Raw genomic sequence first — 25,271 nt, 5'->3', positions numbered from 1 at the left:
TTTTTAATTTTATTTATCTATTTGACAGAGAGATCACAGGTAGGCAGAAAGGCAGGCAGAAGGAGAGGGAAAAGCAGGCTCCCCGCCAAGTAGCCCAATGCAGGCTCAATCCCAGGACCCCGAGATTATGACCCGAGCTGAAGGCAGAGGCTTAACCCACTGAGCCACTGAGGTACCCCTAATTTATTTGAGAGAGAAAATGAGCACAAGTAGGCAGAGGGGCAGACAGAGGGAGAGGGAGAAGCAGAACTCCCCATGGAGCCCAATGTGGGCTCAGGTCATGACCTGAGCCAAAGGCAGATGCTTAACCAAATGAGCCACCCAGGCACCCCAAATACTGGTTTTATGATAGCAATTAGGAAGTATATGTAACTCTAAAATGAAACTCTATACGCCAATTCTATCTTAACAAAATAAAATTTAAAAATAATTGGGGAATATAAACATCCAGCAAGTGAACTGGCTCAATAAATATATATATCCACACAGCCAAATACCAATTAAAATTATGCAGATCTACTTTTATTGAAACAGAAAAGATGTCCATCCTAGAGTGCTAGGAGAAAAGTGTTACAGAATAGCGTACACAGTATAATCCTATTTCAATTAAAACTACATTTATATGCATGTATGCTTAGAAAAGTCAGCTCCACAAGTGGTTATTGGTGATTTGTAGGATTATGGGTAATTTCCTTTTTCTTATCTGTAGGTTGTTCTTCTATAACAAACATGGATTACTTATGTAAGAGATAATCAATGGGCCGAAGAGACCCTATTCCTTTCCTTTTCAATAGACATTAACCATACTTACCAGCTTAATAACAAATGTACTTAGTTGAGTTTTTTTTCAACAAATGAAAATCAAACATCTAAATTCTATCCCTTTTGAGGAAAGCGGATTATTTCCAAAAGTGTTTATAAAAGCCAGAACTCTACCAAGAGTGGATTATGAGACTAAGAGCTAACAAACCACGTTTTATGGGGTGGGGGTGTGGATGGGGATGGGGTAGAAATCCTCTGATATAAGGAAACAATCAATTTACTAGGGGAGCAGTGGCCTTCTAATGAGTGAAAAGGAAAGGAGACTCAACAACCTGTTTCACTTCCCCCTTTTTTTTTTTTTTTTAAGATTTTATTTATTTGACACAGAGAGTGAGCAAGAGAGGCAACACAAGCAGGGGGAGTGGGAGAGGGAGAAGCAGGCCTCCCACCTAGCAGGGAGCACGATGCGGGGCTCGATCCCAGGACCCTGGGATCATGACCTAAGCCAAAGGCAGCAAGCTAATGACTGAGCCACCCAGGCACCCCCGTTTTGCTTTTTTTTTTTTTTTTTTAAAGATTTTATTTATTTGACAAAGATTACAAGTAGACAGAGAGGCAGGCAGAGAGAGGGGGAAGCAGGCTCCCTGCTGAGCAGAGAGCCCAATATGGGGCTTGATCCCAGGAATTCGGGATCATGACCTGAGCCGAAGGCAGAGGCTTTAACCAGTGAGCCACCCAGGTGCCCCCCCGTTTTACTTTTTATAAATAAAATCTTAGAAGGCATATTGCCAAAGAAACACAAGTCAATATAAACCTTTATACACTGGGCTGCCAAACTTCACTTTTAGACAGTATATTAATTATGTAGTCAATAGGCACGGGTTTCATTAGTGTATTAAATACCACGATCAATATTATTTATACTTTTCCAAGACAGGCCACTCAGGGAAAAAAAAGTGGGGGAGGGGGGAAATTTTGACCCTGTAGTTCAAAAATGAACAGCACACTAGAGATTAGCAAGGCTTTAATGGAAAGCATAAAACACTGAAAATATGGACAGAAATCAGATTATTGCTTTTTTTTTCCTTGCCTCTTTCACAATAAGACTGGAGGAACTCCAAGAACCATTTAAATGAAGGCAAAATGATTAGATTTTTTCCTAATTGCTTAACGCTGATGTCATGGTGTACGCAAAGTAAACATTGATCTCAAAGTGAAAGATGAGAAATAGAACATGAACAGCCTTTTGGGGTAAACCATATCCAAGAGAATTCCAAGAACTGCGGGCCAGAATCTATTTAGGCCATCCTCAGGGACCTAGATCTCTTAAAAGCCTAAGTGGAGCCAATTCTGATGCTCCTCTCCTGGTGATCTGATTTTTAGTAGGGAAATCTGCTAAACGTCCTCTCTCCAGGGAGCCGCCCTCCCCCAGGAGGGCCCATGGATTCACCAGTCACTGAGGACACCTGAGGCCAGGTCCAGTGGTCCTGAGATGTGTCAGGGTAACTCACGCCCCACAAGGGAGAGCCGTCGTGAACGTGAACATAGGGAATGCTGGGAGGAGTGGAATGTGAGACTGGTAACTGGGCTGAAAGCTAGATTACCACTTCCAACCCACAATTTGTCAATCCAGAATTGTGCCGAAGACTGTAATTTTCTAGTCCGTGCTTGATAAGCAAGGTCAGGCGGAAAAGAGCTTCCATAGAAATGGTTGAAGCCTCAGCCCCACAGGCAAGTGCAGCCCAATGACCACTGACTGAGGCTGGGATGTGCCCAAACTATCAGCAGGCCTGAGAGAGACCCTGTCTGTTGTGAGGAACAGAAGTCATCCGGCTTAGGGCTGGCCACTTGCCTCCGGACAGAAGACAGGTGAGGACGAAATGGCCAGGCCGTCATCGCTCTCCAGCTCCACGATGGGCCACTGTATGTCGCACCTGCCCGGCCAGGCGGACTGCGACACAGCCTGGATGCTCAGGGAGAGAGATGTGCAGCCAATGCCTAGTGGTGGGTCGCGGCAACCGGATAGATAATTAATGTGATTAGGAACACACAGAGCAAGCATGCTCTTGCTGACTGAAAGGCCCAGTAGCATAATTACTGTTTTCTTACTAGCTCACTGTCTGTAGACATTTCAGAGCCTGGTTGGTGTTAGAATGCTGTGTAAACATCAATAAGATCCCAAAGTGCCCGATGATCAGCATTCTGGAGCACAATGGCTTTTTGTTTGCAGGGTTTTCATTCTTTTAAAAGATGCATTTTCGGGTCACAAACATTAGGATGAGTGATCTCTATGCCTCAGACTGATCTTTGAGTCTGTAATGAGTTAACATCTCCCCCAAGTGAACATTTATTATGAAGGCTAATTAATTGCTTTCCAGTTACAAGAACCCTTTGCATTCAAAGAAAGTAGGATTCACATGAAGAGAATATTCTGTTTATTAAAACAAAGCAGGGGAAACAAAGGGCTTCTTCCTTCAAAATCCCTTCTATTTAACATAGCTTTAGTCAAGAAATGAAACATACAAATGCAAGAAATATGTACAGGTAGAAAAAGTATGCATCCGCCAACCAAAATGCAACATTAATTGAAGTGAAAACTAAAGCAATGCTTTGTAGTTGCCTGGATGTCCCTGGGGGACAGCAAGTCAATGCTTATCAGCTTTCCTCAGAAGAGACAATTTTGATTAATATCAGACCCATCTGACTCAGTCTATTAAACCCTGAAGGAGGGATATTCTTCAGATATAAAAGATATGTCTTTGATTAATAATTCTACCCTATTGCCATTCCAAGCATTAACAACTATGTGGCACCTCCAGAATGAGAGAGGCTTTGAATTCCAGAAAGACACACTCACTGAAGTATGGGTTCCGCATGACCCCCTCTTGGCTCCCCATCCTGAGAGGGAACCCACGTTGTGAAGGTGTCACTGCAGGAGAGGCAGAAACCCTCGTTACATAATTTATTTCACTGTCTGCAGAGTTAGGGTCAATTACTTGTGACATAATTCCTGCCTGAAGATAATGAAATCTTAATAAAACTGACAAAACCCCGAAGACAGAGGGAGTGACTGGCCCCGCGCTACCCTCCGGCTGACCCACTGCCGTGTACACCACAGCTGTCGGAGCCCGTTTCCCTTTGCCTGTATCAGTGAGTACTGACGGGCTCCAAGATGCGCCCAAGGGAAGAAAGCGCTTTGTCCACCTGCGCCGTGCAGTTCATGTGGAAATGTCATGGGGGAAGGGACGAAGAGAAGGGGGAAGAATGAACTGGTTTCACTTCAGCTCTGCTTTTTCAAACTTCTGCCCAATCAGCCCTGCTCTTCTTCTCACATGAGCGCGTTTCTCCTGATGTTCATGATCAGCCTTCTGCCATATTCTTTGTAGTCCACGGGCTTCACGTCTATCACAGTGGCCTTAATTCGAGACTCATCCTTCAAGAAGAGAAAAGCAGTCTGTCAATGGAGGAAAGCCCTTGGCACGGAATGCTGGTTGGTAACCCCCTTGGCTTCAGGGGTTTCAGTGATCCCAGCGGGAGCGAACACAAAGGCATGCGGGACTTAGTGTTCAGTCATCCTAGTATAGAAAGCCATCCCCCGCGAGAGTCCCGTTTGGAACTTCCGGAGCTGGGAGCGTGGACAGAAGCCCCTCTTCAACCTTCCTTTGTGATCCCAAGCTCTCAGAAACTTAGAATCTAAACGGGATGGGCCTTAGCGGGCTGATCTAGGTCACTTTGTTTTCTCTGCAGAGGGGGACACAGGAGCCCAGAGAAGAGAAGTCACTTGCTTGGAGCCACACAGCTAGTTTTGAGAGTGGTATGAAAGCAAAAGCACCCACGGCAGAGGACGAAGGCCTGGTCTGCAGCCATCTCAGCTCTCCAGGATACAACCTCTCTGCACTTCACCTTCCTTGTCCGCACCATGAGAGCGCTGCATGAACCTTCAAGTTGTCCCCTGGTCCTGCCTCACTCTGTCATTCTATCACAGACATTTGACTCCCTCATTCAGTGCCTCCAGAAACAAACACCCCCACTAGCAGGTACTAGAGTTAGGGCATAATAACACAACAGAGTGAGGAACCCCTGAAACAAGCAGGGAGGTTTTCAGAACTCCTCGTTCGCTCCTCAGGACTCAACAGTGCCTTTGGAGGCAGGGTGGTGTGGTGCCCAGAAAGGGTGCACCGTCTGGTTCACTTCCTCATGGAAGTGAGTCCACTCAATACCTTACTGTTCTTTGTCAGTACACCAACAAAAATCCCCCAGGCTGTAACTGAAGAGAGCACACAGCATTTCCCACTAGATGCTCAACACCAGACAAAACAATCAACCTCAGCTCTGGGAAGAGTCAATGAGTAATAAACGCAGGATGTTTAGCACTGGGTCTGGTCCATAGTATGCAATTAGGTGACAGTTGCCACCGTACTGTTGTTGTGGGTGACAGAGAGAAGGTCCCCACTGCTAACCCTTCTGCACCCCAGGAGACCCCACTTACATTGTAGGTCTCTAGTTTCACCCTGATTCTGAATATGAAAGATCGGAAGTTGGCATTCTGGAAAACTTCCTCAAATGCTTGTTCATTCTGCAAAAACAAATGTAAAACTTTAGGCATGGAAGCTATCAGACCATTTGAAAATATCCATTAAAATTTTTGAAGGCTGACTGGCTGGCTCAGTCAGAAAAACATGTGACTCTGGATCTTGGGGCTGTAGGTTTGAGCCCCCCATTGGGTTCAGGGATTACTTAAAAATAAAATATTTTTAAACTTTTTATTAAGATTTTATTTATTTATTTGATAGTGAGAGAGAGAGAGAGAGAGCACACACGTAGGCAGAGTGGCAGGCAGAGAAGAGGGAGAAGCAGACTCCCAGTTGAGCGGGAAGCTGTACATGGGGCTCAATCCCAGAGCCCTGGGATCATGATCTGAGCCAAAGGCAGAGGTTCAATCAACTGAGCCACCCAAGCACCCCAAGAGAAAAAAATATTTTTGAAAAGACTTCTGAGAAAAAACTCTCTCAAAATTTTTTGCCCTCAGTGGTTTAAATTACTTAGGAATGACTAATCTACAGGTGACATTTCATTACATAAAACTGTTTAGATAGAATTTTATTAAAATACTAAAATACTCTACCTACAGTAGCCAAATTCACAGAGACGGAAAGTAGAATGATTGCCAGGGGCCAGAGGAAGGGGAAATGGAGAATTAGTATTTAATGAGTGTACTAAACTTAAAAATGGTTAAAAAAGTAAATTTTATGTTATGCATATTTCACCATAATAATAAAAATAATTAAACCACTCTTAGAAAACACATTTCTAGGGTGCTTGCGTGGCTCAGTGGGTTAAGCGTCTGCCTTCAGCTCAGGTCATGATCTCAGGGTCCTGGATCGAGTCCTGCATCGGGTGCTCTGCTCAGCGGGGAACCTGCTCTCCTCTCTCCCTGCCTGCCTCTCTGCCTACTTGTGATCTCTGTCAAATAAATAAATAAATAAATAAATATTTAAAGAAAAAAAAAAAGAAAAGAAAACAATTTCTAAACTTCAAAATTTTTGTGATGGAATCTAAGGGTTTTGAGTTCAAGCCCCACACTGGATGCAGAGATTTACTTAAAAACAAAATCTTAAAGGGGTGCCTGGGTGGCTCAGTAGGTTAAATGTCTGCCTTGGGACGCCTGGGTGGCTCAGTTGGTTAAGCGGCTGCCTTCGGCTCGGGTTGTGATCCCAGCGTCCTGGATCAAGTCCCACATCGGGCTCCTTGCTCCGCGGAGAGCCTGCTTCTCCCTCTGACTCTGCCTTCCACTCTGTCTGCCTGTGCTCGCTCTCGCTCGCTCTCTCTCTGACAAATAAATAAATACAATCTTAAAAAAAAAAAAAAAAAAAGTCTGCCTTCAGCTCAGGTCATGATCCCACGTTCCTGGGACTGAGCCCAGCATCAGGGTCCCTGATCAGCAGGGAGCCCATTTCTCCCTCTGCCTGCTCCCCCTGCTTGTGCTCTCTCTCTCTCTGACAAATAAATAAAATAGTTAAAAAAAAAACAAAAAACCTTAAAAAATAAAAATGAAATCTTAAAAAAAAGAATTGAGAGAAAAAAACAAGCAAAAAAACCTTTAAGTTGCCATACTGTCTTAGTCTCTGCATTTATAGTGATTTGTGAGCAAGTAAAGAAGGCAGGTGAAGTGGGTAAAGACTAGGAAAAGTTTGAAACACACAGTTCTCTCCCTCTTTCTCTTGTCCCTCAAACACTACTTAAGCTTTATTTACCTTTCTTAAAAATAATCTCTATACCCAATGTGGGGCTCGAATACATACCTCTACTATCAAGAGTCACATGTTCCACTGACTAAGCCAGCCAGGCACCCCACTAATTAAGCTTTTTTTTTATTAAAAAAAAAAAAAAAGTCTGGTAAACTGGAAGAAATCAGAGCAAGGATTTTATATAAATACGCATAAAATTAATTTGCAGTAATTTTATATAAAATTAATCATTCATGTCAGTAAACAGTATCTTTTCAAGCCACATGAGACATGAAAATGGCTTTGTTACATCGAACTCTTGTAAAAGTTACTTCACATATACACACAAAGTCTTTCAGGCTTTCAGATATGTAAATAAAATGATGTGTTAACCTTAAGAAAATTATACCAGTTGCCATTATTCTTCAAGATTAGAGAAAGCATGGGGGCGCCTGGGTGGCTCAGTGGGTTAAGCCGCTGCCTTCGGCTCAGGTCATGATCTGAGAGTCCTGGGATCGAGTCCCGCATCGGGCTCTCTGCTCGGCAGAGAGCCTGCTTCCCTCTCTCTCTCTGCCTGCCTCTCCATCTACTTGTGATTTCTCTCTGTCAAATAAATAAATAAAATCTTTAAAAAAAAAAAAAAATTAGAGAAAGCATGGAGCATGTCCTCCAAGAATATCATGGTTCCTGAGGGACGTTTCTATATGTCCTCACTCACCAGAAGTAAAAACAGTCAAAGGTAATAAGCTCATAAAAAACCCTGAAAAGCTGCCTCGAGCCTTAAAATCTGATATGAAAATAAAGAACCAGGCAAAACAGAGGAAAGATACCATCATACTTTAAAGTCAGTTCTGGTTATTTCTATGAAAGGGCTTGCTGCATTATTTTCAGAGATCTCATAATTTTTAAAAGACGCGTGTCAGGGAAGGGTGGGGACTGAATGGACGAAATGAAGACAGGAAAGAATAAGAAAAACACACCAAATGACAAGTATTTTTTTTCCTAGTGGAGTGTGTGTGTGTTTTTCCTTAATGTTTTATTTATAAGTTTTGTAACCAATTTGGAGGAAAAGGGGCAGGGGGAAGTACAGTTAGATGCTAATTTGTGTGGCCCAGAAGAGCTTTCATTGATCATCTTTACACATTTTTTAAAATGATTTATTTGAGAGAAAGAAGATGAAGGGAGAGGGAGAAGCAGATCTCTGCTGAGCAGGGAGCCCAATGCGGGACTCGAACTCAGAACCCCTGGGATCATGACCTGAGCCAAAGGCAGATGCTTAACTGAATGGGCCACCCAGGTGCCCCCATCTTTACACATTTCCTCTAGTATCTTTCCTACATTTTAGCATAATTGGTAATCTATTCCCTACATTAAATAAACCTAATATATAAAAATATAAATTTATAGAAATGAAATGGATAATCATCTTAGGAAAGAAAGTTACTTCGTAAGAACTGCCTCTGAAGACCTGGAATAGCAAGTACCTTATATGTGAGTTTAACCCAGGATTTGACTCAGCTTTTCAGGAAGGTGTTTATTATGTTAAAGGGCACATGTGCACTTCAGATTACTTCAGAAGAATCCTTCCAGCTCTCAAGTGACTGTAGGCACATCAACTGTAGTGTGCTAACGGTAACAGGAGAAATAAGTGGCTTATACTTGTAAAGTGTTATTTTTAAAGCACTTTTTTTTTTTTTTTAAAGTAGTCTCCACACCCAATGTGGAGCTTAAACTCACAACCCTGAGATCAAGTGTTGCATACTCTCCCGAAAGAGCCAGCCAGGTGCCCATACAGCACTTTTTTTATACATTACTTGATTACTCATCGTTAGCATACCCAAGGTAGACAAAATTCGACAGAATCAGATGAGCTCTTAAACAATCATCAGAACGAGAAACTATATACAACACTCAAAAGAAATTAAAAAAAAATTAAAGAGCAAAAAAAGGGTGTTATTGGCAACTGTTACAGTAATAAAAGATGAGGCCAACCTTCTCTTTTAACTCCCCAAGATGAGCAGTGCTTTGTCCAATGATGGCCTCTGCAGACTCCTGGAAACAAGTGACCCACTGATTCTCTTGAAAATCAGCAATATTTACCTAAAAGACACATTATATATTAATTTCACCAAGAAAATAAAAGGAAGACATACTCAGGAGACTGGAAGATTAACTTTTTCCATCCATTAAAATAATTCCCAGGGGAAAAACCAATACCACTATATATGCTATATATATTCTTTCAAAAGAATGTGGAAAATAATTGCAGAAAGAAGTTTAAAAGGTAAATCTGGATCACAGCAGGAACGTAATATGCTGTGGATATGTGATTTCAGATCTCAGTGGAAATAACAATCCAACTAAACTCTCTCTCTCAGACAGACAATCCAGGTACACCATACTAGGTTCTCCTCCAGCTGCAATGCCCTTTGGACTAAAGTTTTCTTTTTTTTAAGATTTATTTATTTGACAGAGAGAGATCACAAGTAGACAGAGAGGCAGGCAGAGAGAGACAGGAAAAGCAGGCTCCCTGATGAGCAGAAAGCCGGAGTGGGGTTCAATCCCAGGACCTTGAGATCATGACCTGTGCCAGAGGCAGAGGCTTAACCCATGGAGCCACCCAGGCACCCTGGACTAAAGATTTTGAATGAGCCTCCAAAGACTGATAGCAGGTTCTCTGCATTTTAACTGTACATCCTTCGGTCACTAGTTCCATAAGACTAGTTCTAGTCACTGATGAACATCCCACACTATTTATTTATTTATTTATTTTTAAAGATTTTATTTATTTACTTGAGAGAGAGACAGTGAGAGAGAGCATGAATGAGAAGGTCAGAGAGAGAAGCAGACTCCCCATGGAGCTGGGAGTCCGATGCGGGACTCGATCCCGGGACTCCAGGATCATGACCTGAGCTGAAGGCAGTCATCCAACCAACTGAGCCACCCAGGCGTCCCCATCCCAGACTATTTAAAAGCCTGAACTTAAGGGACTTCATCGAGCCGCCAAACTTACCTAGCAACAGAAATGGGCGATCAAGTGTCTTCACTTGACCATGGTAAAATTAAACAGGGGAGAGTCAGGGAAGAAAGTGGATCACACAGAATCCAGTTGCTAAAGCAAAAGTCTTAGTACAAATAAGAAAGCACAGGGGTTTGTTTTGAAGGTACCATTTGATGATTCTACATATTTGCTTGGCATACACATGGAGGTTTAATATCAAAAGTAATGATGAAAAAATAGGGGAGAAGAAAAGTTAAAAACACTCACATATATGAGAGGATATATCACACACTAGGATTCACACCCACAGTTTGTTTACATCGTGCTATTCCTAGAGGCAAAGAGCACTGCTCAACAGGGCTGAGGAGGGTGACAATGAAGACACCATCTCGTGAGACCAGTGTGCTGAGATTCCTATTTACGAGTGTCAAGAAAGTCTGATAAACCATCTAAAACCACTTTCTCCATCCTAGTTCAATAAAGTTAACTTTATTTTCTGTAAAAACAGGAAGCTTAAACATAGAACTTTCCTGCTGAACTAACATTTTAAGGGGCAATTAGAATATACAAAGGGTAAGTAAAATCCTTTATTTTTTCATCTAAAAAGTTTTTTTAAATTTCCTATTACAAGAAAAAAAAAAAGGAAAATGCAGAAGAAACTAGAAATCAACCAAAAACAACCTCAATCAACACTCTGGTATTTAACCTCTCAGTCTGTTTTCTGTGCGTACATATTTCAAGACTATATCAAACATACCATTTAAAATTTGCCATTTCATTTAATAAATCTGAACATATATTTGCCATTTTCAAATTTTTTTTAAAAAATATTTTATTTATTTGACAGAGAGAGAGATCACAAGCAGGCAGAGGCAGGCAGAGAGGGAGGAAGAAGCACGCTCCCTGCTGAACAGAGTGGGTGGGTGGGGGGTGGGTGGGGGGCTCCATCCCAGGACCTGAGCCAAAGGCAGAAGCTTAACCCATTGAGCCACCCAGGTGCCCCCATTTTCAAATATTTTAACTCGGGTTGGGTTGGCTCAGGTCATGATCTCAAGGTCCTGGGATCGAGCCCCACATGGGGCTCCCTGCTCAGAAGGAAGCCTGTTTCTCCATCTCCCACTCTCCCCGCTGTGTTCCCTCTCTCGCTGTTCTCTGTCAAATAAATAAATAAAATATTAAAAAAAAAAAAAAAGAAAGAAAAAAGAAAAAAGAAATCATCAGAAATGTAACAGCTATGTAAAGTTATTTGTTGCTGTTACTTTGAAAACTTCGATGCAACTTAAACTTTCTTCATTTTATACTGGTTAATTCCTTTATTATATATCTGTAGTGTGGAATACCATGAAGACATCAGAATTTGCCAGTTATTTGACTGAGCCACCCAAGCACCCCAAATATAAACATTTTAAAGGCTCCTGATATATTACTGCCAGATCACCCTCTAGAAAAATGCAATAATACCTATTTTCTTACACCTTTATTATCACTTATGATTTTTTTTTTTTAAAGATTTTATTTATTTATTTGACAGAGAACAGCGAGAGAGGGAACACAGCGGGGAGAGTGGGAGAGGGAGAAACAGGCTTCCCTCTGAGCAGGGAGCCCCATGTGGGGCTCGATCCCAGGACCTTGAGATCATGACCTGAGCCAACCCAACCCGAGTTAAAATATTTGAAAATGGGGGCACCTGGGTGGCTCAATGGGTTAAGCCTCTGCCTTCAGCTCAGTCATGATCTCAGGGTCCTAGGTTCGAGCCCCGCATTGGGCCTTCTGCTCAGTGGGGAGCCTGCTTCCCCCCATCTCTCTGCTTGTCTCTCCAGCTACTGGTGATCTCTCTGTCAAGTAAATAAATAAAATCTTTATAAATAAATAAATAAATAAACCCCCCTTCACTTTAAAGGTTTTTAAAACAGAAACAATTCTTACAATGCAAAAAAGCCACACTCCCACATCAGTATGCAGTCACATTCCTGAGAAGTCAGCTCTACGAAGGCTAGGATGAACAGATTATCTACAAGAAAAATAACTAAATATAGGCATTGGCTGTATAAGTATAATTACTGCTCTCCAGAAATGCCATTTCAAATTAATTTATCTCCATAACAGTTAGCAGGAGAGTGTCACCAATGCTACAGCTATACTACACACACAGCAACCCAAATCAGCTGGGTATCTAAATGCAACTTTCTGGTAGGAAAAAAAGCTTTTAGTAGAACAGGCTGCTATTCAGTGGAACGGAAGGCCCCTTACTTGCCGGACTTACAGAACAATAAGAAGCTCTTTAACACTTACTCATCTGCAGGCTTCCTACCCCAAATGATCTTATTTTTGCTGTCGTCTCTCCACGGCCTGCCACTTGGTAGGGACTCCAGAAACAGCACAGGACTCCCCATCTACCCATTCTACTTACCGACAGGATCATGCGGTACTTGAAGCTGGGAAATTCACTGTCGCACTTCTCACAGCGGTATAGTCCATTCTGTTGATCAATCACTTTCTTATTGCAGTCCTGAGTTGGGCAGGCCTGATACATACAGTTTTCTTTGCGAAGATACACTATCGTCGCCACAGAGCTGAAATAGTCAGCCTTTGGAGAAAAGAGTGACATGAGACCTAGAACACAAGGCCTACATTCGAGAGAGGACTTGGAGGCAGCCCAAAGCTTGCCCTGACATGTAAGTGCTAAGCCTTTCCACGTTCGAATCCCTAAGATCACAATGGCCTTAGAGGGAATAATTTATGCTATAGTTTTTGAAATCACTTGTGCTGACTGCAAAACCTATGAAGATAACAAACGACATTCTAAAGCGTATTATCCCTTAACAATAAATGCAAATTCGAAATTAGACCAAATTAGTTAATTAAAAACAGAAAAAGACAATATGAAAGACAAAGACTTCAAGAGATGAAGATCTGTTCCTCCCATTCCTGACTCTCCAAAGGTAACAGATGGAGGAAATACAGGGGGAATGAAGCGAACCTGGGGAGCGATGGCTAGCCTTCCTCCCACGGGAAAAACTGCAGCAGTGATTTCTGGGATCTGCATTCCCCTTCATCTTTGTCTAGGCCCTGGTGACAAACTTGGTAGCCAGGTATTCCTTGGCCAGCCAGGAAATACTTTGTGCTTTGCGAGCCATGCAGTCACCGTCTCTGTCTCAGCTCCCCACTTTGCAGCTGCAGTGCCCAGGCAGCCCCACACCATGTGCAAACGCAGGCACGCAGCCATGTGCCAACCCTGCTCTAAGCCGTCAACCCGGGGAGATCTCTGAGAAGTCAGCATAGCAAGGACTAAGTCATGTGCTCTGGCTTTATGTTGTCCCTATTTGTTTTGCCTTTTAACTCCCATGGAGAGGATACAGAGTAAATAATTCTGGGGGATGAACAGCTCCCTCTGGGGCTTCCCAATGTCTCAGACCAAAAAGGCCAAACAATAATGTGAATGTTTCAGGGTGGGGCTTCACTCTAGAAGGCTCTAAGAAAGGAAGTCTCTGGGTGCCTGGCTGGCTCAACCAGGAGAGTGTGAGACTCTTGATCTCGGGATCGTGTGTCTGTGCCCCACAGTGGGTGTAGAGATTACTCCCTAGGAGAAAGTCTCCTAGGAGAATGTCTATTGAGTTTTTCTGTATTTTCAGGTAAGATCCAGATTCAATGCATGACTTTAAAGTTTGGGGACCAAACAGGTGCTCTCCAGGCCTGCTTTCTTTTCTTTTTTAAAAACATTATTTATTTATTTTTAAGTAATCTCTATACCCAACGGGGGTCTGAACGCACAACCCTGAGATCCAAGTGTCATACACTCTTCCAACTGAGCCAGCCAGGTGCCCCCAAGCCTGATTTCTTTCTTTCCTTTTTTTAAAAAAGATTATTTATTTATTTATTTTACAGAGACAGAGAGAGAGAGAGAGAGAGATACAACAAGTAGTCAGAGAGCAGGCAGAGAGAGGGGGAAGGAGGCTCCCTGCTGAGCAGAGAGCCAGATACGATACGGGGCTCGATCCCAGGATCTCAGGATCATGACCTGAGCTGAAGGCTGAGGCTTTAACCCACTGAGCTACCCAGGCGCCCCTCTTTCTTACTTTTTAAAAAAATATTTTATTTATTTATTTGAGAGAGAGAGAGTGAGAGAGAGCATGAGCGAGGAGAAGGTCAGAGGGAGAAGCAGACTCCCCAAGGAGCTGGGAGCCTGATGTGGGACTCGATCCCAGCATTCTGGCATCATGACCTGAGCGGAAGGCAGTCACCCAACCAACTGAGCCACCCAGCCACCATCCCCTCCCCAGGCCTTTCTTATTACACACTGTAGATCTAAGAGGGTGTTAAGAGAACCTGAAGAGTTCCTTCAGGTTCCTCTGACAGGGCAACACAGATCTGTCTAATTTTTAATTCTCAAGATGCTGTATGACAGCATCATAACGGGTTGTTGATGACAATGACGGATAAGGGAGTGCGGCAAAATGAGACAGTAATGAATAAAAACTGTATTACGTAATATGAAAATAATAAAAGTAGGAATTGTGTTTTAGAGGGCATAAAGGAGAAATAAGTGACTTAAATATTGAACTGCTGGCAGAATACAGGTTTAGATCAAGATGGGAAGAGCATAATTACATACAAACAGCAAAAGGAAGCTACAACTAATGTCAAATATGAGAGGCACTTCGTATGAGAGAATAGTGGCAAATGCTCAGCCCATGAGAGGTTAGTGTTGTGCAGCCAGCGAAGGCCCATGGGAATGGCCTGATGTCTGACATGGAGCCTTGCTAATGCTCAGAGTTGGTTTTTTTTTTTTTTTTTTTAAAGATTTTATTTATTTATTTGACAGACATCAAATGTAGGCAGAGAGGCAGGCAGAGAGAGAGAGAGGAGGAAGCGGGCTCCCCGCTGAGCAGAGAGCCCGATGCGGGGCTCCATCCCAGGATCATGACCTGGGATCATGACCTGAGCCAAAGGCAGAGGATTTAACCCACTGAGCCACCCAGGCGCCCCCTCAGGGTTGGTTTTAACCTTCAAATACATCTTCTTGGTATGTGGGCATTTCAATTTGCAGGAACAATCAGGAAAAATAAACATGGATCTGAAGTCATTACCACTTCAATAAGATCCCTCTAAGAATTAAACAACTCTCCAAGTTCTTAACTTTTTTTTTTTTTTTTTTTTTGCCTCAAGACACGTGAGAGCTACAACATGTAGGCATGGCTTCCTCACTTTGGCACTGGTTCTCAGCCATCACGCCATGCTCTGGTCAGAGCTCTGCTTAAGAACCATAGCTCTGGAAGAACATCTGATAGCCAGTACCAGGAATCAAGTTTGAAAACTCATCTTTTTGCACCATTTATGTGCTTTTGTGAAGAAAGTCAGGAATGTGGGATACCTTGTCACCATGGCCCAGGTTCTCTGATTTAGCCTCATACAAAGTTTTCCAGTTGGTATTGATTCCTCCTGTTCCTCCACTCTTTACATCAGAGATAGAAATACCATCTAAGGCTTGTCCTTCTGAGTCGAACCTGAAAAATAAACAAAGAAATGACAGGCACTCTATATTTTTTGAACATGCCACTTGTTTCTGAATGCCAGATACAGGCTATCCATACTCCCAACCCCCTACTTGTCCAACTTTCATGGGTCCTGGTCACATGGGTTGAAATTAGTATCTTCCTGCTTGTATCTTAAGTGAACTGCAGGAAGGGAATGACCTTTTTTTATCTCAATTGCTTTGATGCCCCCCAGTGGTCAAGAAAGACAGTACCAAAATACAACAACCTTTTCTTAAATTAGCATCCGGTACATAGTTCTTTAGGCTACTGATGCTCATTCTCAGTCAATAGCTGCATTTTTATCATTACTGACATATATCAGCATAGAAAGTGACAGTCCCATATTATAACATGATGGCATGTTCCCACGGTAAAAGATCTTATAAGCCTGGGGCATGTGGGTGGCTCAGTTGGTTAAGTGTCTGACTTCTAAGCACCTGACTTCAGTCATAACCTCAGGGTCCTGGGACTGAGCTCTGCCTTGGAATCCACACTCAGTGGGGAGTCTGCTTATCCCTTTCTCTCTGCCCCTTTCCCCAGCTTGTGCTCTGTCTCAAATAAATTAAATCTTTTTTTTTTTTTTTTAAGATTTTATGTATTTATTTGACAGAAAGAGAGAGAGAGAGAGAGAGAGATCACAGGCAGGCAGAGAGAGAGGGGGAAGCAGGCTCCCTGACGAGCAGAGAGCCGGATGAGGGGCTCAATTCCAGGACTCTGAGATCATGACCTGAGCCGAAGGCAGAGGCTTAACCCACTGAGCTACCCAGGCACCCCTCAAATAAATAAAATCTTAAAAAAAAAAAAAAAATCTTAAAAGCCTGATATAGAGTTTAAAGGCCTCTATAACCCAAAGTAATTTAACAGAAGACATCTATTTTCTTGTAGATTTATCTTCTTAGTGAGATTTACCTATGCCAATATCAAGATTGACATTAATTTATGCCACGTTATTAATAAAAATGATTCTACTTCTTGATCACGTAACAGGTGATATGAAGGAAAGTGGCTCAGAAATATACTTGTGACAGGGAAGAGTCAGTCTGAGATTAAAAACATGCCAATGTCATCTAAAAGGAGGCTGACTAAAAGCTAACCACATACAGAACAGGCTTTTTACAAAGAGACCATCTAACAGAGTGGTTGCTGCCCTAAGCCGCAGACAATTGCCTTCACATTCTGTCAGGTAAGCAGCTAAATCCGTCACAGAAGCACAGCAAGGTCCATAAATCTGTTTCACCACTACTAGCTACACCAGTTTAGTTTCAGCAACTCCAAGGAGGCATTTGCCACTGAAGATAGCTCATCAGGAATCAACAGAGCAAGGACAGAGGCAGCCCTTCTTACAATAAAAAAAATCCCACATTTTTATAACCAAGATCTAACATCTCCAATCCTTGCCTAGGTGGGGTGTGTGCACTGAACTTCTCTTTGATCAGTGCCAGTTATTTTATTCTGGAGACAGGTGTGTCTTTTGATGTTGACCAGGATTACTGTTATTGACAAGTAAAATACGAAGACCTTAATATGGGCATGCAATTAACCTGGGTTCGAGCTCTAGGGCCCGAAAGAAAATCAAGCAATGAGGACAAACCAAAGCTGTGGTTATTTCTGGTCAGACCTCAAACAGGCCCTGCCTTCTACCATCCTGCCAGCTACTGGGATAGTTACCTACAGATACGTGTGGATACTCAGGAGGCTGGCTTGGGTGACACGAACGCTCTAGTAGCTGTTTCACGAAATTATTCAAATTTTAGTGCTGCTAGTGGTCCACCCAGAATAAAAGTGAGAAGTCTGTCACAGGAGCTAATTCTTTAAGTACTAAAACCCTAGGACAGAGGTGGAAACGGACACACCCCCCTCCGGGACTTCAGCTACACAAATTATTAAAGCTCAAGCTAGCTGCAGTGTTTTCCCTGACCACATCAATTCTTGCATGCTGTGTTTCAGTTTGAAGTGCTCCTTAAAGGCAGGGTTTTAACACCCTACAAAGCTAGATATAGTGAGGAGATTTTAATAGGCTCTCCTCATCCCCTGAGTGCTTGGGGAATAACAATGTAATGCCAACAAAAGCCCATTGTTCCCCCCGCACTTTATCAGAGCCCAGTGAACACACACCAGGAGATGTGATCAGAACCAACTGGACAGAACAAGGAAGCACATTCCTCCCCCAGCCCACAGAAGCCTGCAGCTTTAAACCTAGGAAACAAAGTGGCCTCCCGCCCATGGTCCTTCAGCATACAGCCGTGAGAGCCTGGCCTCCCCTTACTTCGGCAGGATTGAGGTCAGCAGCAGCACTTCCCTTCAGCTGGCCTCCTCCAGAATCTCTGGGTTTGTCATGGGATTACAGTTTTGTCAGTTTAAGGGCTTTAAAGGCCATCCTCTCAGAAGGCATAATGCTTCCAAGAAATATAGGAACTGCTCCATTCAGTAACAAAGCCCTCTGCTCTATAGATGGCTCACATACTGATCATAAGGGCCCAAAGAGCCAGCTCTTTTGACTCAGAGGCCGGGCTCAAATAACCCCTTTGTGTAGCCCCATAAAACCTACCATCCACGAAGCTTATAGGCCTCCGGGATGTCAGGATTCACAATGACCGTGCTTGAAGACAGTATAGAGAGGCTCCGTCCACCAAAATCAGAAACTCTAGCTCCTTTGATAGCCATCACGGGTTGTCTAGAACCATCGAATCTATCAGCCTGAGTAATGACAAAAACACCAAACAAATACAGTGAAAAGGTGTCACTAGCAGGAAGAACACACGGAACATTTTTACAGAAAATAAGGAAAACAGTCAAAATCAGAGTAAATGCCGTGAGTGGTACATGGAATCTATCCAAGATCACCTCGCACACAAGAATCTGTTCAAAGATACAGCAAAACTAATCTAGAGTCAGAGGAAACATCATTTCACTGTGTAAAACTGAGATCACAGCCATAAAGGGTTTCAGATACTGCCTGGCCAGTTCGATCCTTCTTTAGGAAGGCCTACACGGTAAAAACCCCAAAGCTTTAAGGCAAGACAGCTGCCTGTCTTGGTCTCTGCCTTCTGCATCTGCTCTGACTGCTCAAGGCTAATACTTACATCCTCTCCCCACAGAGTAGCAGTCACCACTTTCCCTGACATGTCCATCAAATAGATATTTCTCTTGGAAACTTCTCTGTTGTTAGACTTCACTGTGATTTTGGTGGCATCTTCGTAGCTCTTGCAGATCCCAATTATGTCTAAAATATAGGCACAATATGTCAGCAAAATAGGGTCAAGGCCCCCATTACAGCCTGATCAAAGGCTGAATGGCAAGCCCTTAAGTCTTACACTTCCTTTATAGGCTGCAAACAAAACTAGTCATCACAACTCTCTCTGCTCTCATACACAGACTTACCTATAAGTGAGTCTTTAGGCTTGTTCTCCAGGTCTCCAATCCCTGTGAAATCAAACTGAACTGTAGGTAAATGATGACCATCTTCACAGGGCGTGACGGAAGTCTCATTGTTGAAGGTCATCTCGTAGTCATTTTTAACCGCTGTGAACTGTTTGTTAGCAATCTTCAGGATGCCTTTAGAAATATAATAGACCTGTACAAGAGGCAAGCCATGGAACATGGGTAGATTAAACAACTTCTTACCACCACGTAGTTCGCCAGTGGACAAGAGTCCCCCCACTCCTCACGGTACCACCCAACAGTTTCAGTTCTCAGGGTAACACCGCCCTACCTTGTTCATGTCGATAAGGGGAAAGAACTTGTCCACTTGCTCATTGAAAGCAGTAGCTCTGATTTCACCCTACAGAAGCATGCAAAAGCAGGTCAGAACTGTGTTTACTAAGTTTTATCCCTGAAAAAGAGGACACCTTGTGTCAAAATGACATTTTTAAGGCAGTCGACCCAGGCACAAATGGGATGTGTGAGAGAGCTACAGACACTCCAGAAGCACACACATTTTTTTAAAAAAGAGATTTTATTTATTTACTTGACAGAGAGAGACAAAGCGAGAGGCAACACAAGCAGGGGGAATGGGAGAGGGAGAAGCAGGCTCCCCACTGAACAGGGAGCCCCATATGGGACTCGATCCAAGGACCCTGGGATCATGACCTGAGCTGAAGGCAGATGCTTAACGACTGAGCCACCCAGGCATCCCCCCAGAAACACACATTTTATAGTCACATATTCAAGTTATTCACCAGAGTGAACAACCTGGGTTTAACCTACTGTGGAGCTTTATTTACTTTTTTTTTAAAAGATTTTATTTACTTATTTGACAAACAGAGATCACAAGTAGGCAAAGAGGCAGGCAGAGAGAGAGGAGGAAGCAGGCTCCCTGCTGAGCAGAGAGCCTGATGTGGGGCCGATCCCAAGACTCTGGGATCATGACCTGAGCCAAAGGCAGAGGCTTTAGCCCACTGAGCCATCTAGGCGCCTCTACTGTGGAGTTTTATTAACCTCAAGTTAAACATTTTAAAAAAGGCAAAACAAACAAACAAAAAACCACAAGAAACCTAGTGATTTTAATATTCTGACAACAAAAATAAAAATAAATTCTGAACACTGTGTGACACGAATGAATCCCACAAGGAAGTGTGATGAGCCAAATGATTCACCAGCTGCCCTCACGTTCCTACCAAGCAAGGGATTACAACATATTTGGGAATCATTGCCAAAATGTTACAATATATCATGTTTTCAAGTTGCCTAAGATTTGATTTTCACTTTTACTTTTCCATCAGTCAAAATACCATAGATGGGGGTACCTGGCTGGCTCAGTCACAGGAGCACGAGACTCTTGATCTCAAGGTTGTGAGTTCAAGCCCCACGCTGGGTGTAGAGATTACTTAAAACTAAGACAAACAGGGGCGCCTGGGTGACTCAGTGTTAAGCCTCTGCCTTTAGCTCAGGTCATGATCTCAGGGTCCTGGAATCGAGCCCCACATTGGGCTCTCTGCTCAGTGGGAGCCTGCTTCTCCCTCTCTCTCTCTGCCTGCCTCTCTGCCTACTTGTGATCTCTGTCAAAACAAAACAAAACAAAACAACAAACTAAGACAAACTACAGATGGATAAGAAACTTAAAGGGCTGAAATTTAAGCCAACTGACAGATTAGACTGATAATCTGGTAAAAAATTAGGTTCTGATCATTGATTTTGCCACAATCTAGGGGCGCCTGGGTGGCTCAGTCAGTGGAGCATCTAACTTTTTTTTTTTTTTAAAGATTTATTTATTTATTTATTTGACAGACAGAGATCGCAAGTAGGCAGAGAGGCAGGCAGGGAGAGAGAGAGGAGGAAACAGGCTCCCTGCTGAGCAGAGAGCCCAATGCGGGGCTCGATCCCAGGACCCTGGGATCATGACCTAAGCTGAAGGCAGAGGCTTAACCCACTGAACCACCCAGGTGCCCCAAGCATCTAAATCTTGGTTTTGACTCAGATTATGATCTCAGTGTCATGATCTCAGGGCTGTGAGAGCGAGCCCTGGGTCACACACTGCACTCAGTGGGGAGTCTGCTTGAGATTCTCTCCATCTCCTCTGCCCCTCCCCTACCTCATGCGCTCCTTCTCTCAAAGAAACAAACAAATCTTAAAAACAAAAACAAAAACAAAAGAGTCGAGTCGCATGTTCTACCTATTGGGCTAGCCAGGTGCCCAGTATAACTGTTGATCTCAGGGTCGTGAGTCCAAGCCCCATGCTGGGTGCAGAGCCTACTTAAAAAGAATAAATAAATTAAAGTAAAAAATTTAAAAATAAAAATAAAAAAAATAATAGGATTTTATTTAAGACCTTTAATCCTTTGGGGCACCTGGCAAGATCAGTTGGTTAAATGTCTGACTCTTGATTTAGGCTCAGGTCATGATCTCAGGGATGAGAGACTGAGTCCTGTGTCTGGCTCTAAGCTGGGCATGGAGCCTGCTTAAGATTCTCTCTCCTCCCCACTGCACACAACGGGGGAAAAAAAAAAGATCTTTAACCCTTTGCCCCCAGAGAGCACCAGAAGACTATAAAAGAGGACAAACAATAGTAACAATCCTGCTTATTTTTGGTCTACTACTGTTTTTCATCACATAGCCTTGCACAGAGATGAGCCCCATTTCTCAAATTACTCCTATTTCCCCACTTGGCAAATACTCACACTTTCATCAACTAGTTCTATGGAGAAAAGCTTCCCTTCCCCTCGGGAATTGCTCCAGGTACGGATCTGACTTTTGTTGGTAACTCGAGCACAGATAGTCCACCTAAAAACCAAATAGATTATATCAGTGCTCCGAGTTTTACCTGGGAAAGATCTAAAAGGTTCCCTATCGTCTTCCTATAGCCTCTCTCATCTTATGCATATTCCATTTTTCAACGTAAGCTGTATTTTAACCCAGCTAATTAAAACCCCAAGATGACACACAGGTTTGACAGTTTGTAGAATAAGCAAGTAGTAAAACATACAAGATGATTCAACACTAACTCATTCCCCTGTCAAATTAGTAAATTTATAAACTCTCTCCCTTTTCCAAAAAGCATCACCAAGGCAACGGTATCCCCTTAATAAAAGGTTCTAAGCTAGAAGATGCAGTAATACCAGCAATTATATTCTGCCACTATTTTCAATTATGGGAACTGATAAAACTGGTGTCAAGCTTCTGTCTCCATTCTAACACAGCCTGAATATAAATACGAACTTATAGAACATGGTGTTGGTAAGCCACCAAAAGAAAACAACATGCTAAAGCAGTATGACCTCAGAGAGAGGTCACCAAAAAAAAGGAGGTACAAGATCCAATACATAGTCCAGGGGCTCATACTGAACGCAAGTGTTGGGACACATTGGTTACCTTAGCCATTTTCCCTGCACTGCAAAAAATTTGAAGGTTAGATAAAAACATATCTGAAAGAATTCTGAAAAGAGAACTCACAAATTTTCAATGGCTAAAATTAACTTTTAATGGAAAATATCTGTTCAGGGTATATTAATGTGGCTACACAAACAGTACAGATTCTCTTAGTCAACTAAATCATAGTAACAATTTTTAAGACTAAAAGTCACTTATTTATAGCATGAGGAGATGAAACGCCTTCTGAATTACAACAAATATTTATTTTTACTCATAAGATGATAAAGGGGTCCTTTAAGCATTAAATATTTTTCAATTCAAATTCTTTCAAAACAAATGAAACTCCATAGGCTATAGCAGATTGCTTCTCTTGCCATTCTTTCACAGTAAGAGTTAGAGGTTGCCACAATTTGTACCCTCCTCCCCCCATGGAAGAAAAAAAAGATGAAACTTACTTTATGTGTGGTAACCCTGAAGTGGACACATAAATAACTCAAGAGCCCGTAGCCCGTAATAAGCTCTAACATCATATCGTAGGTACATTCTGAACTTACTCCGTGGACTAACTCACTTGGATTGGTAAGGGGTGAGGCTGGCAATGGGTACCACTTTGACCTGTGTTCCTCCAGAACTATTCCCGAGGCTGGTACCTCCAGCTTTTCCAAATGTCTTTGAGGCCCCATAAGTCTTAGATGCAGTGGAACCTTTAAAAACAAACACAAAGGAGGACCATCATTATTCTATGTAAATCTTATATACATTTTGTATTAACTCTCAATGACTGAGGTGTTGCTGGTGAAATCACACAAAATAAGAGGTAAAGTTTTACCTTTTAAGTAATCGAGAGATATGGAGATAAAAAAGAGACCAGAATAGGAAGCTAGAAAAGTGACTGAGAATTGAAGGCTCGGAACACAGAAGTTTACTACTATGTATTTGCTGACTGAAGTCAAGGTAATAATTGTACTGAGTCCAGACACTGCTCTTTTGGAGACCCATCCTTCTACCAACCCCCCACGCTCCACAAAGATTCTATTTATTTATTTGACACAGAGAGAGAGAGAGAGAGCGAGAGAGAGCGAGCGCACACACACAAGCAGGGGGAACTGCATCCCAGGACCCCAGGATTATGAACCAAGCGGAAGGCAGACATCCAACCAACTGAGCCACCCAGGTGCCCTGGAGGCTCATCCTTCTTAAACTGTCCTTTGTATCAATGGGCAAGATAATGGGTCAGAGAAAGAAAATCAACCAACCCTCTTGACTGGTAAAACTGAGAGCAGGTCACTAGTTGCCTAAGGAAAAAAACAAAAACAAAAACAAAAACAAAAGGAAAGGCTAGGAGGTAAGCGACATAGTGAATAAATCATCTGAGGTGAAGGATACCTATCACAAATATTTTACCTCAAAACATCTTCAGAGAACTCTGTGTTCAACTGGTCTAAAGGGCTGGAAAGTCTAGAATGAAATCTGTGGGACTGGGTTTAGTTGGGAGCAAAGGGCAAGAATCAGTTTTTGGTTCAAGACAGCTAGGCAGCTGGGCACCAGGATCCCTTCTGCTTCTTTATCCAAGCCTGAGCAGCTCCCATGTACTTGGAAAGAGCAGGTAACTAAAGCCTATAAACACACGCGTTCCTTTATACGCACAGTTCCTATTAAGTTTCAACCTCTAAATGCAGAAAATGCAATTTAGTCCAATTACTTCCTATCTTCCCTACCAAAGCATTTCTTTAGGATGGAATTTGGCTGGAAATGTAAATCTACCATTATTCAGCATTTCTTTATTGAGTTTCCGCAGCCTGTAAGACACTATTCTAGGTATTTGTAGCACTTAGTAAAAACTATACATAGACTGTCCTGGATCTTAACATTTTCTATTCTAACTGGGGAGTCAAGCGAGAACTATACGCACAACAGTAATAACTGCCTCAAGATTATGCAAGGCAGCCCATGAACTTTGAAGAATATATGCATGTGTATACATACCTAATACTCTAAAGATATAATTACATAACACACACACATACATGCTTCCCCTCAACACACAGCCGGTCTTTTCTTTTTTGCCATCCAGCTGATGTGTGTTTGGACAACATTAACTGATTTAAAAAAAAAAAATGTTAACATAACCCAAAGATAGACAATTGGGAAAATAAATCTGTGGGAGAAGGGAGAATAACAACATACTATTTGTAGTTCAGCCTAAGGAAGTGACTATTAGATTATTTACCATCTTAGACACTAAATCTATTCTAAGACCTCCTTCAACAGTACAAATTTAGGAGTTGTGTATAAACAGATCCACTTATGGGGCACCGGGGTGGCTCAGTCAGTTAAACGTCTGCCTTTGGCTCAGGTCACGATCTCAGAGTCCTGGGATGGAGTCCCACATCAGGTTCCCTGCTCAGTGGGGAGCCTGCTTCTCCCTCTGCCTCTGCCTGCTGCTCCCCCTGCTTGTGCGCTCTCTGTCACATAAATAAAAAAAAGCTTAAAAAAAAAAAAATAGATCCACTTGTAAAGGGAGAGAGATAGGAGATAGATTGACAGATACTGCAAGGTAGATAAAAATATCAAAGACCAATGGGGAAAAAGTCCCATGTCCTGAAAGTTTCACAGCAACATTAGTTATGTCTTAACCTTAATTTCTTAAAATCTCAGCATTGAAAATTAGCAACTAATGGTTGAGGGGAGTTGAGGAGGTGGTGTATAAGAAGCTGTGACAGAAAAAAGAACTTCTAAGAATAAATCCAACCTCTAAAAATAAATTTAACCCAAATCATCATTTTCAATAGCAGCTCCTAAAGCAAAGGCCAGAAAGTAAACAAAATGATTCCATTATAGCCTCTCAGGACCTACTGCAGAGAGTTAAAGGGAAAAACTATTTCTCATCCAGGAGTCTGGGAAGCAGGACCTATGACCAATATAAATGATACCATCTTC

At 42.5% G+C, this 25,271-nt stretch overlaps 1 protein-coding gene across 1 annotated transcript in view; it reads right to left on the bottom strand.

Moving 5' to 3' along the window:
• Positions 1 to 3,180: 3,180 nt before the first annotated feature.
• The window catches only part of RPA1 (replication protein A1), a 77,634-nt gene continuing 55,543 nt past the window's right edge, over positions 3,181 to 25,271 (bottom strand). The window contains exons 7-17 of the mRNA XM_059378826.1: positions 22,903 to 23,035; positions 21,641 to 21,743; positions 19,237 to 19,305; positions 18,906 to 19,098; positions 18,608 to 18,747; positions 18,073 to 18,221; positions 15,362 to 15,494; positions 12,401 to 12,577; positions 8,982 to 9,089; positions 5,252 to 5,338; positions 3,181 to 4,195 (exon numbers count right to left, since the gene is read on the bottom strand). Coding sequence (XP_059234809.1) covers positions 4,091 to 4,195; positions 5,252 to 5,338; positions 8,982 to 9,089; positions 12,401 to 12,577; positions 15,362 to 15,494; positions 18,073 to 18,221; positions 18,608 to 18,747; positions 18,906 to 19,098; positions 19,237 to 19,305; positions 21,641 to 21,743; positions 22,903 to 23,035 — 1,397 coding nt within the window. The 3' untranslated portion in view covers positions 3,181 to 4,090. The remainder of the gene's footprint in view (positions 4,196 to 5,251; positions 5,339 to 8,981; positions 9,090 to 12,400; positions 12,578 to 15,361; positions 15,495 to 18,072; positions 18,222 to 18,607; positions 18,748 to 18,905; positions 19,099 to 19,236; positions 19,306 to 21,640; positions 21,744 to 22,902; positions 23,036 to 25,271) is intronic.

Source organism: Mustela nigripes, chromosome 16, assembly GCF_022355385.1.
Source record: "Mustela nigripes isolate SB6536 chromosome 16, MUSNIG.SB6536, whole genome shotgun sequence".
Classification (NCBI taxonomy): Eukaryota; Metazoa; Chordata; class Mammalia; order Carnivora; family Mustelidae; genus Mustela; species Mustela nigripes.
The sequence above is the reverse complement of the archived record's forward strand: the minus strand, read 5'-3'. Positions and strand labels throughout refer to the sequence as shown.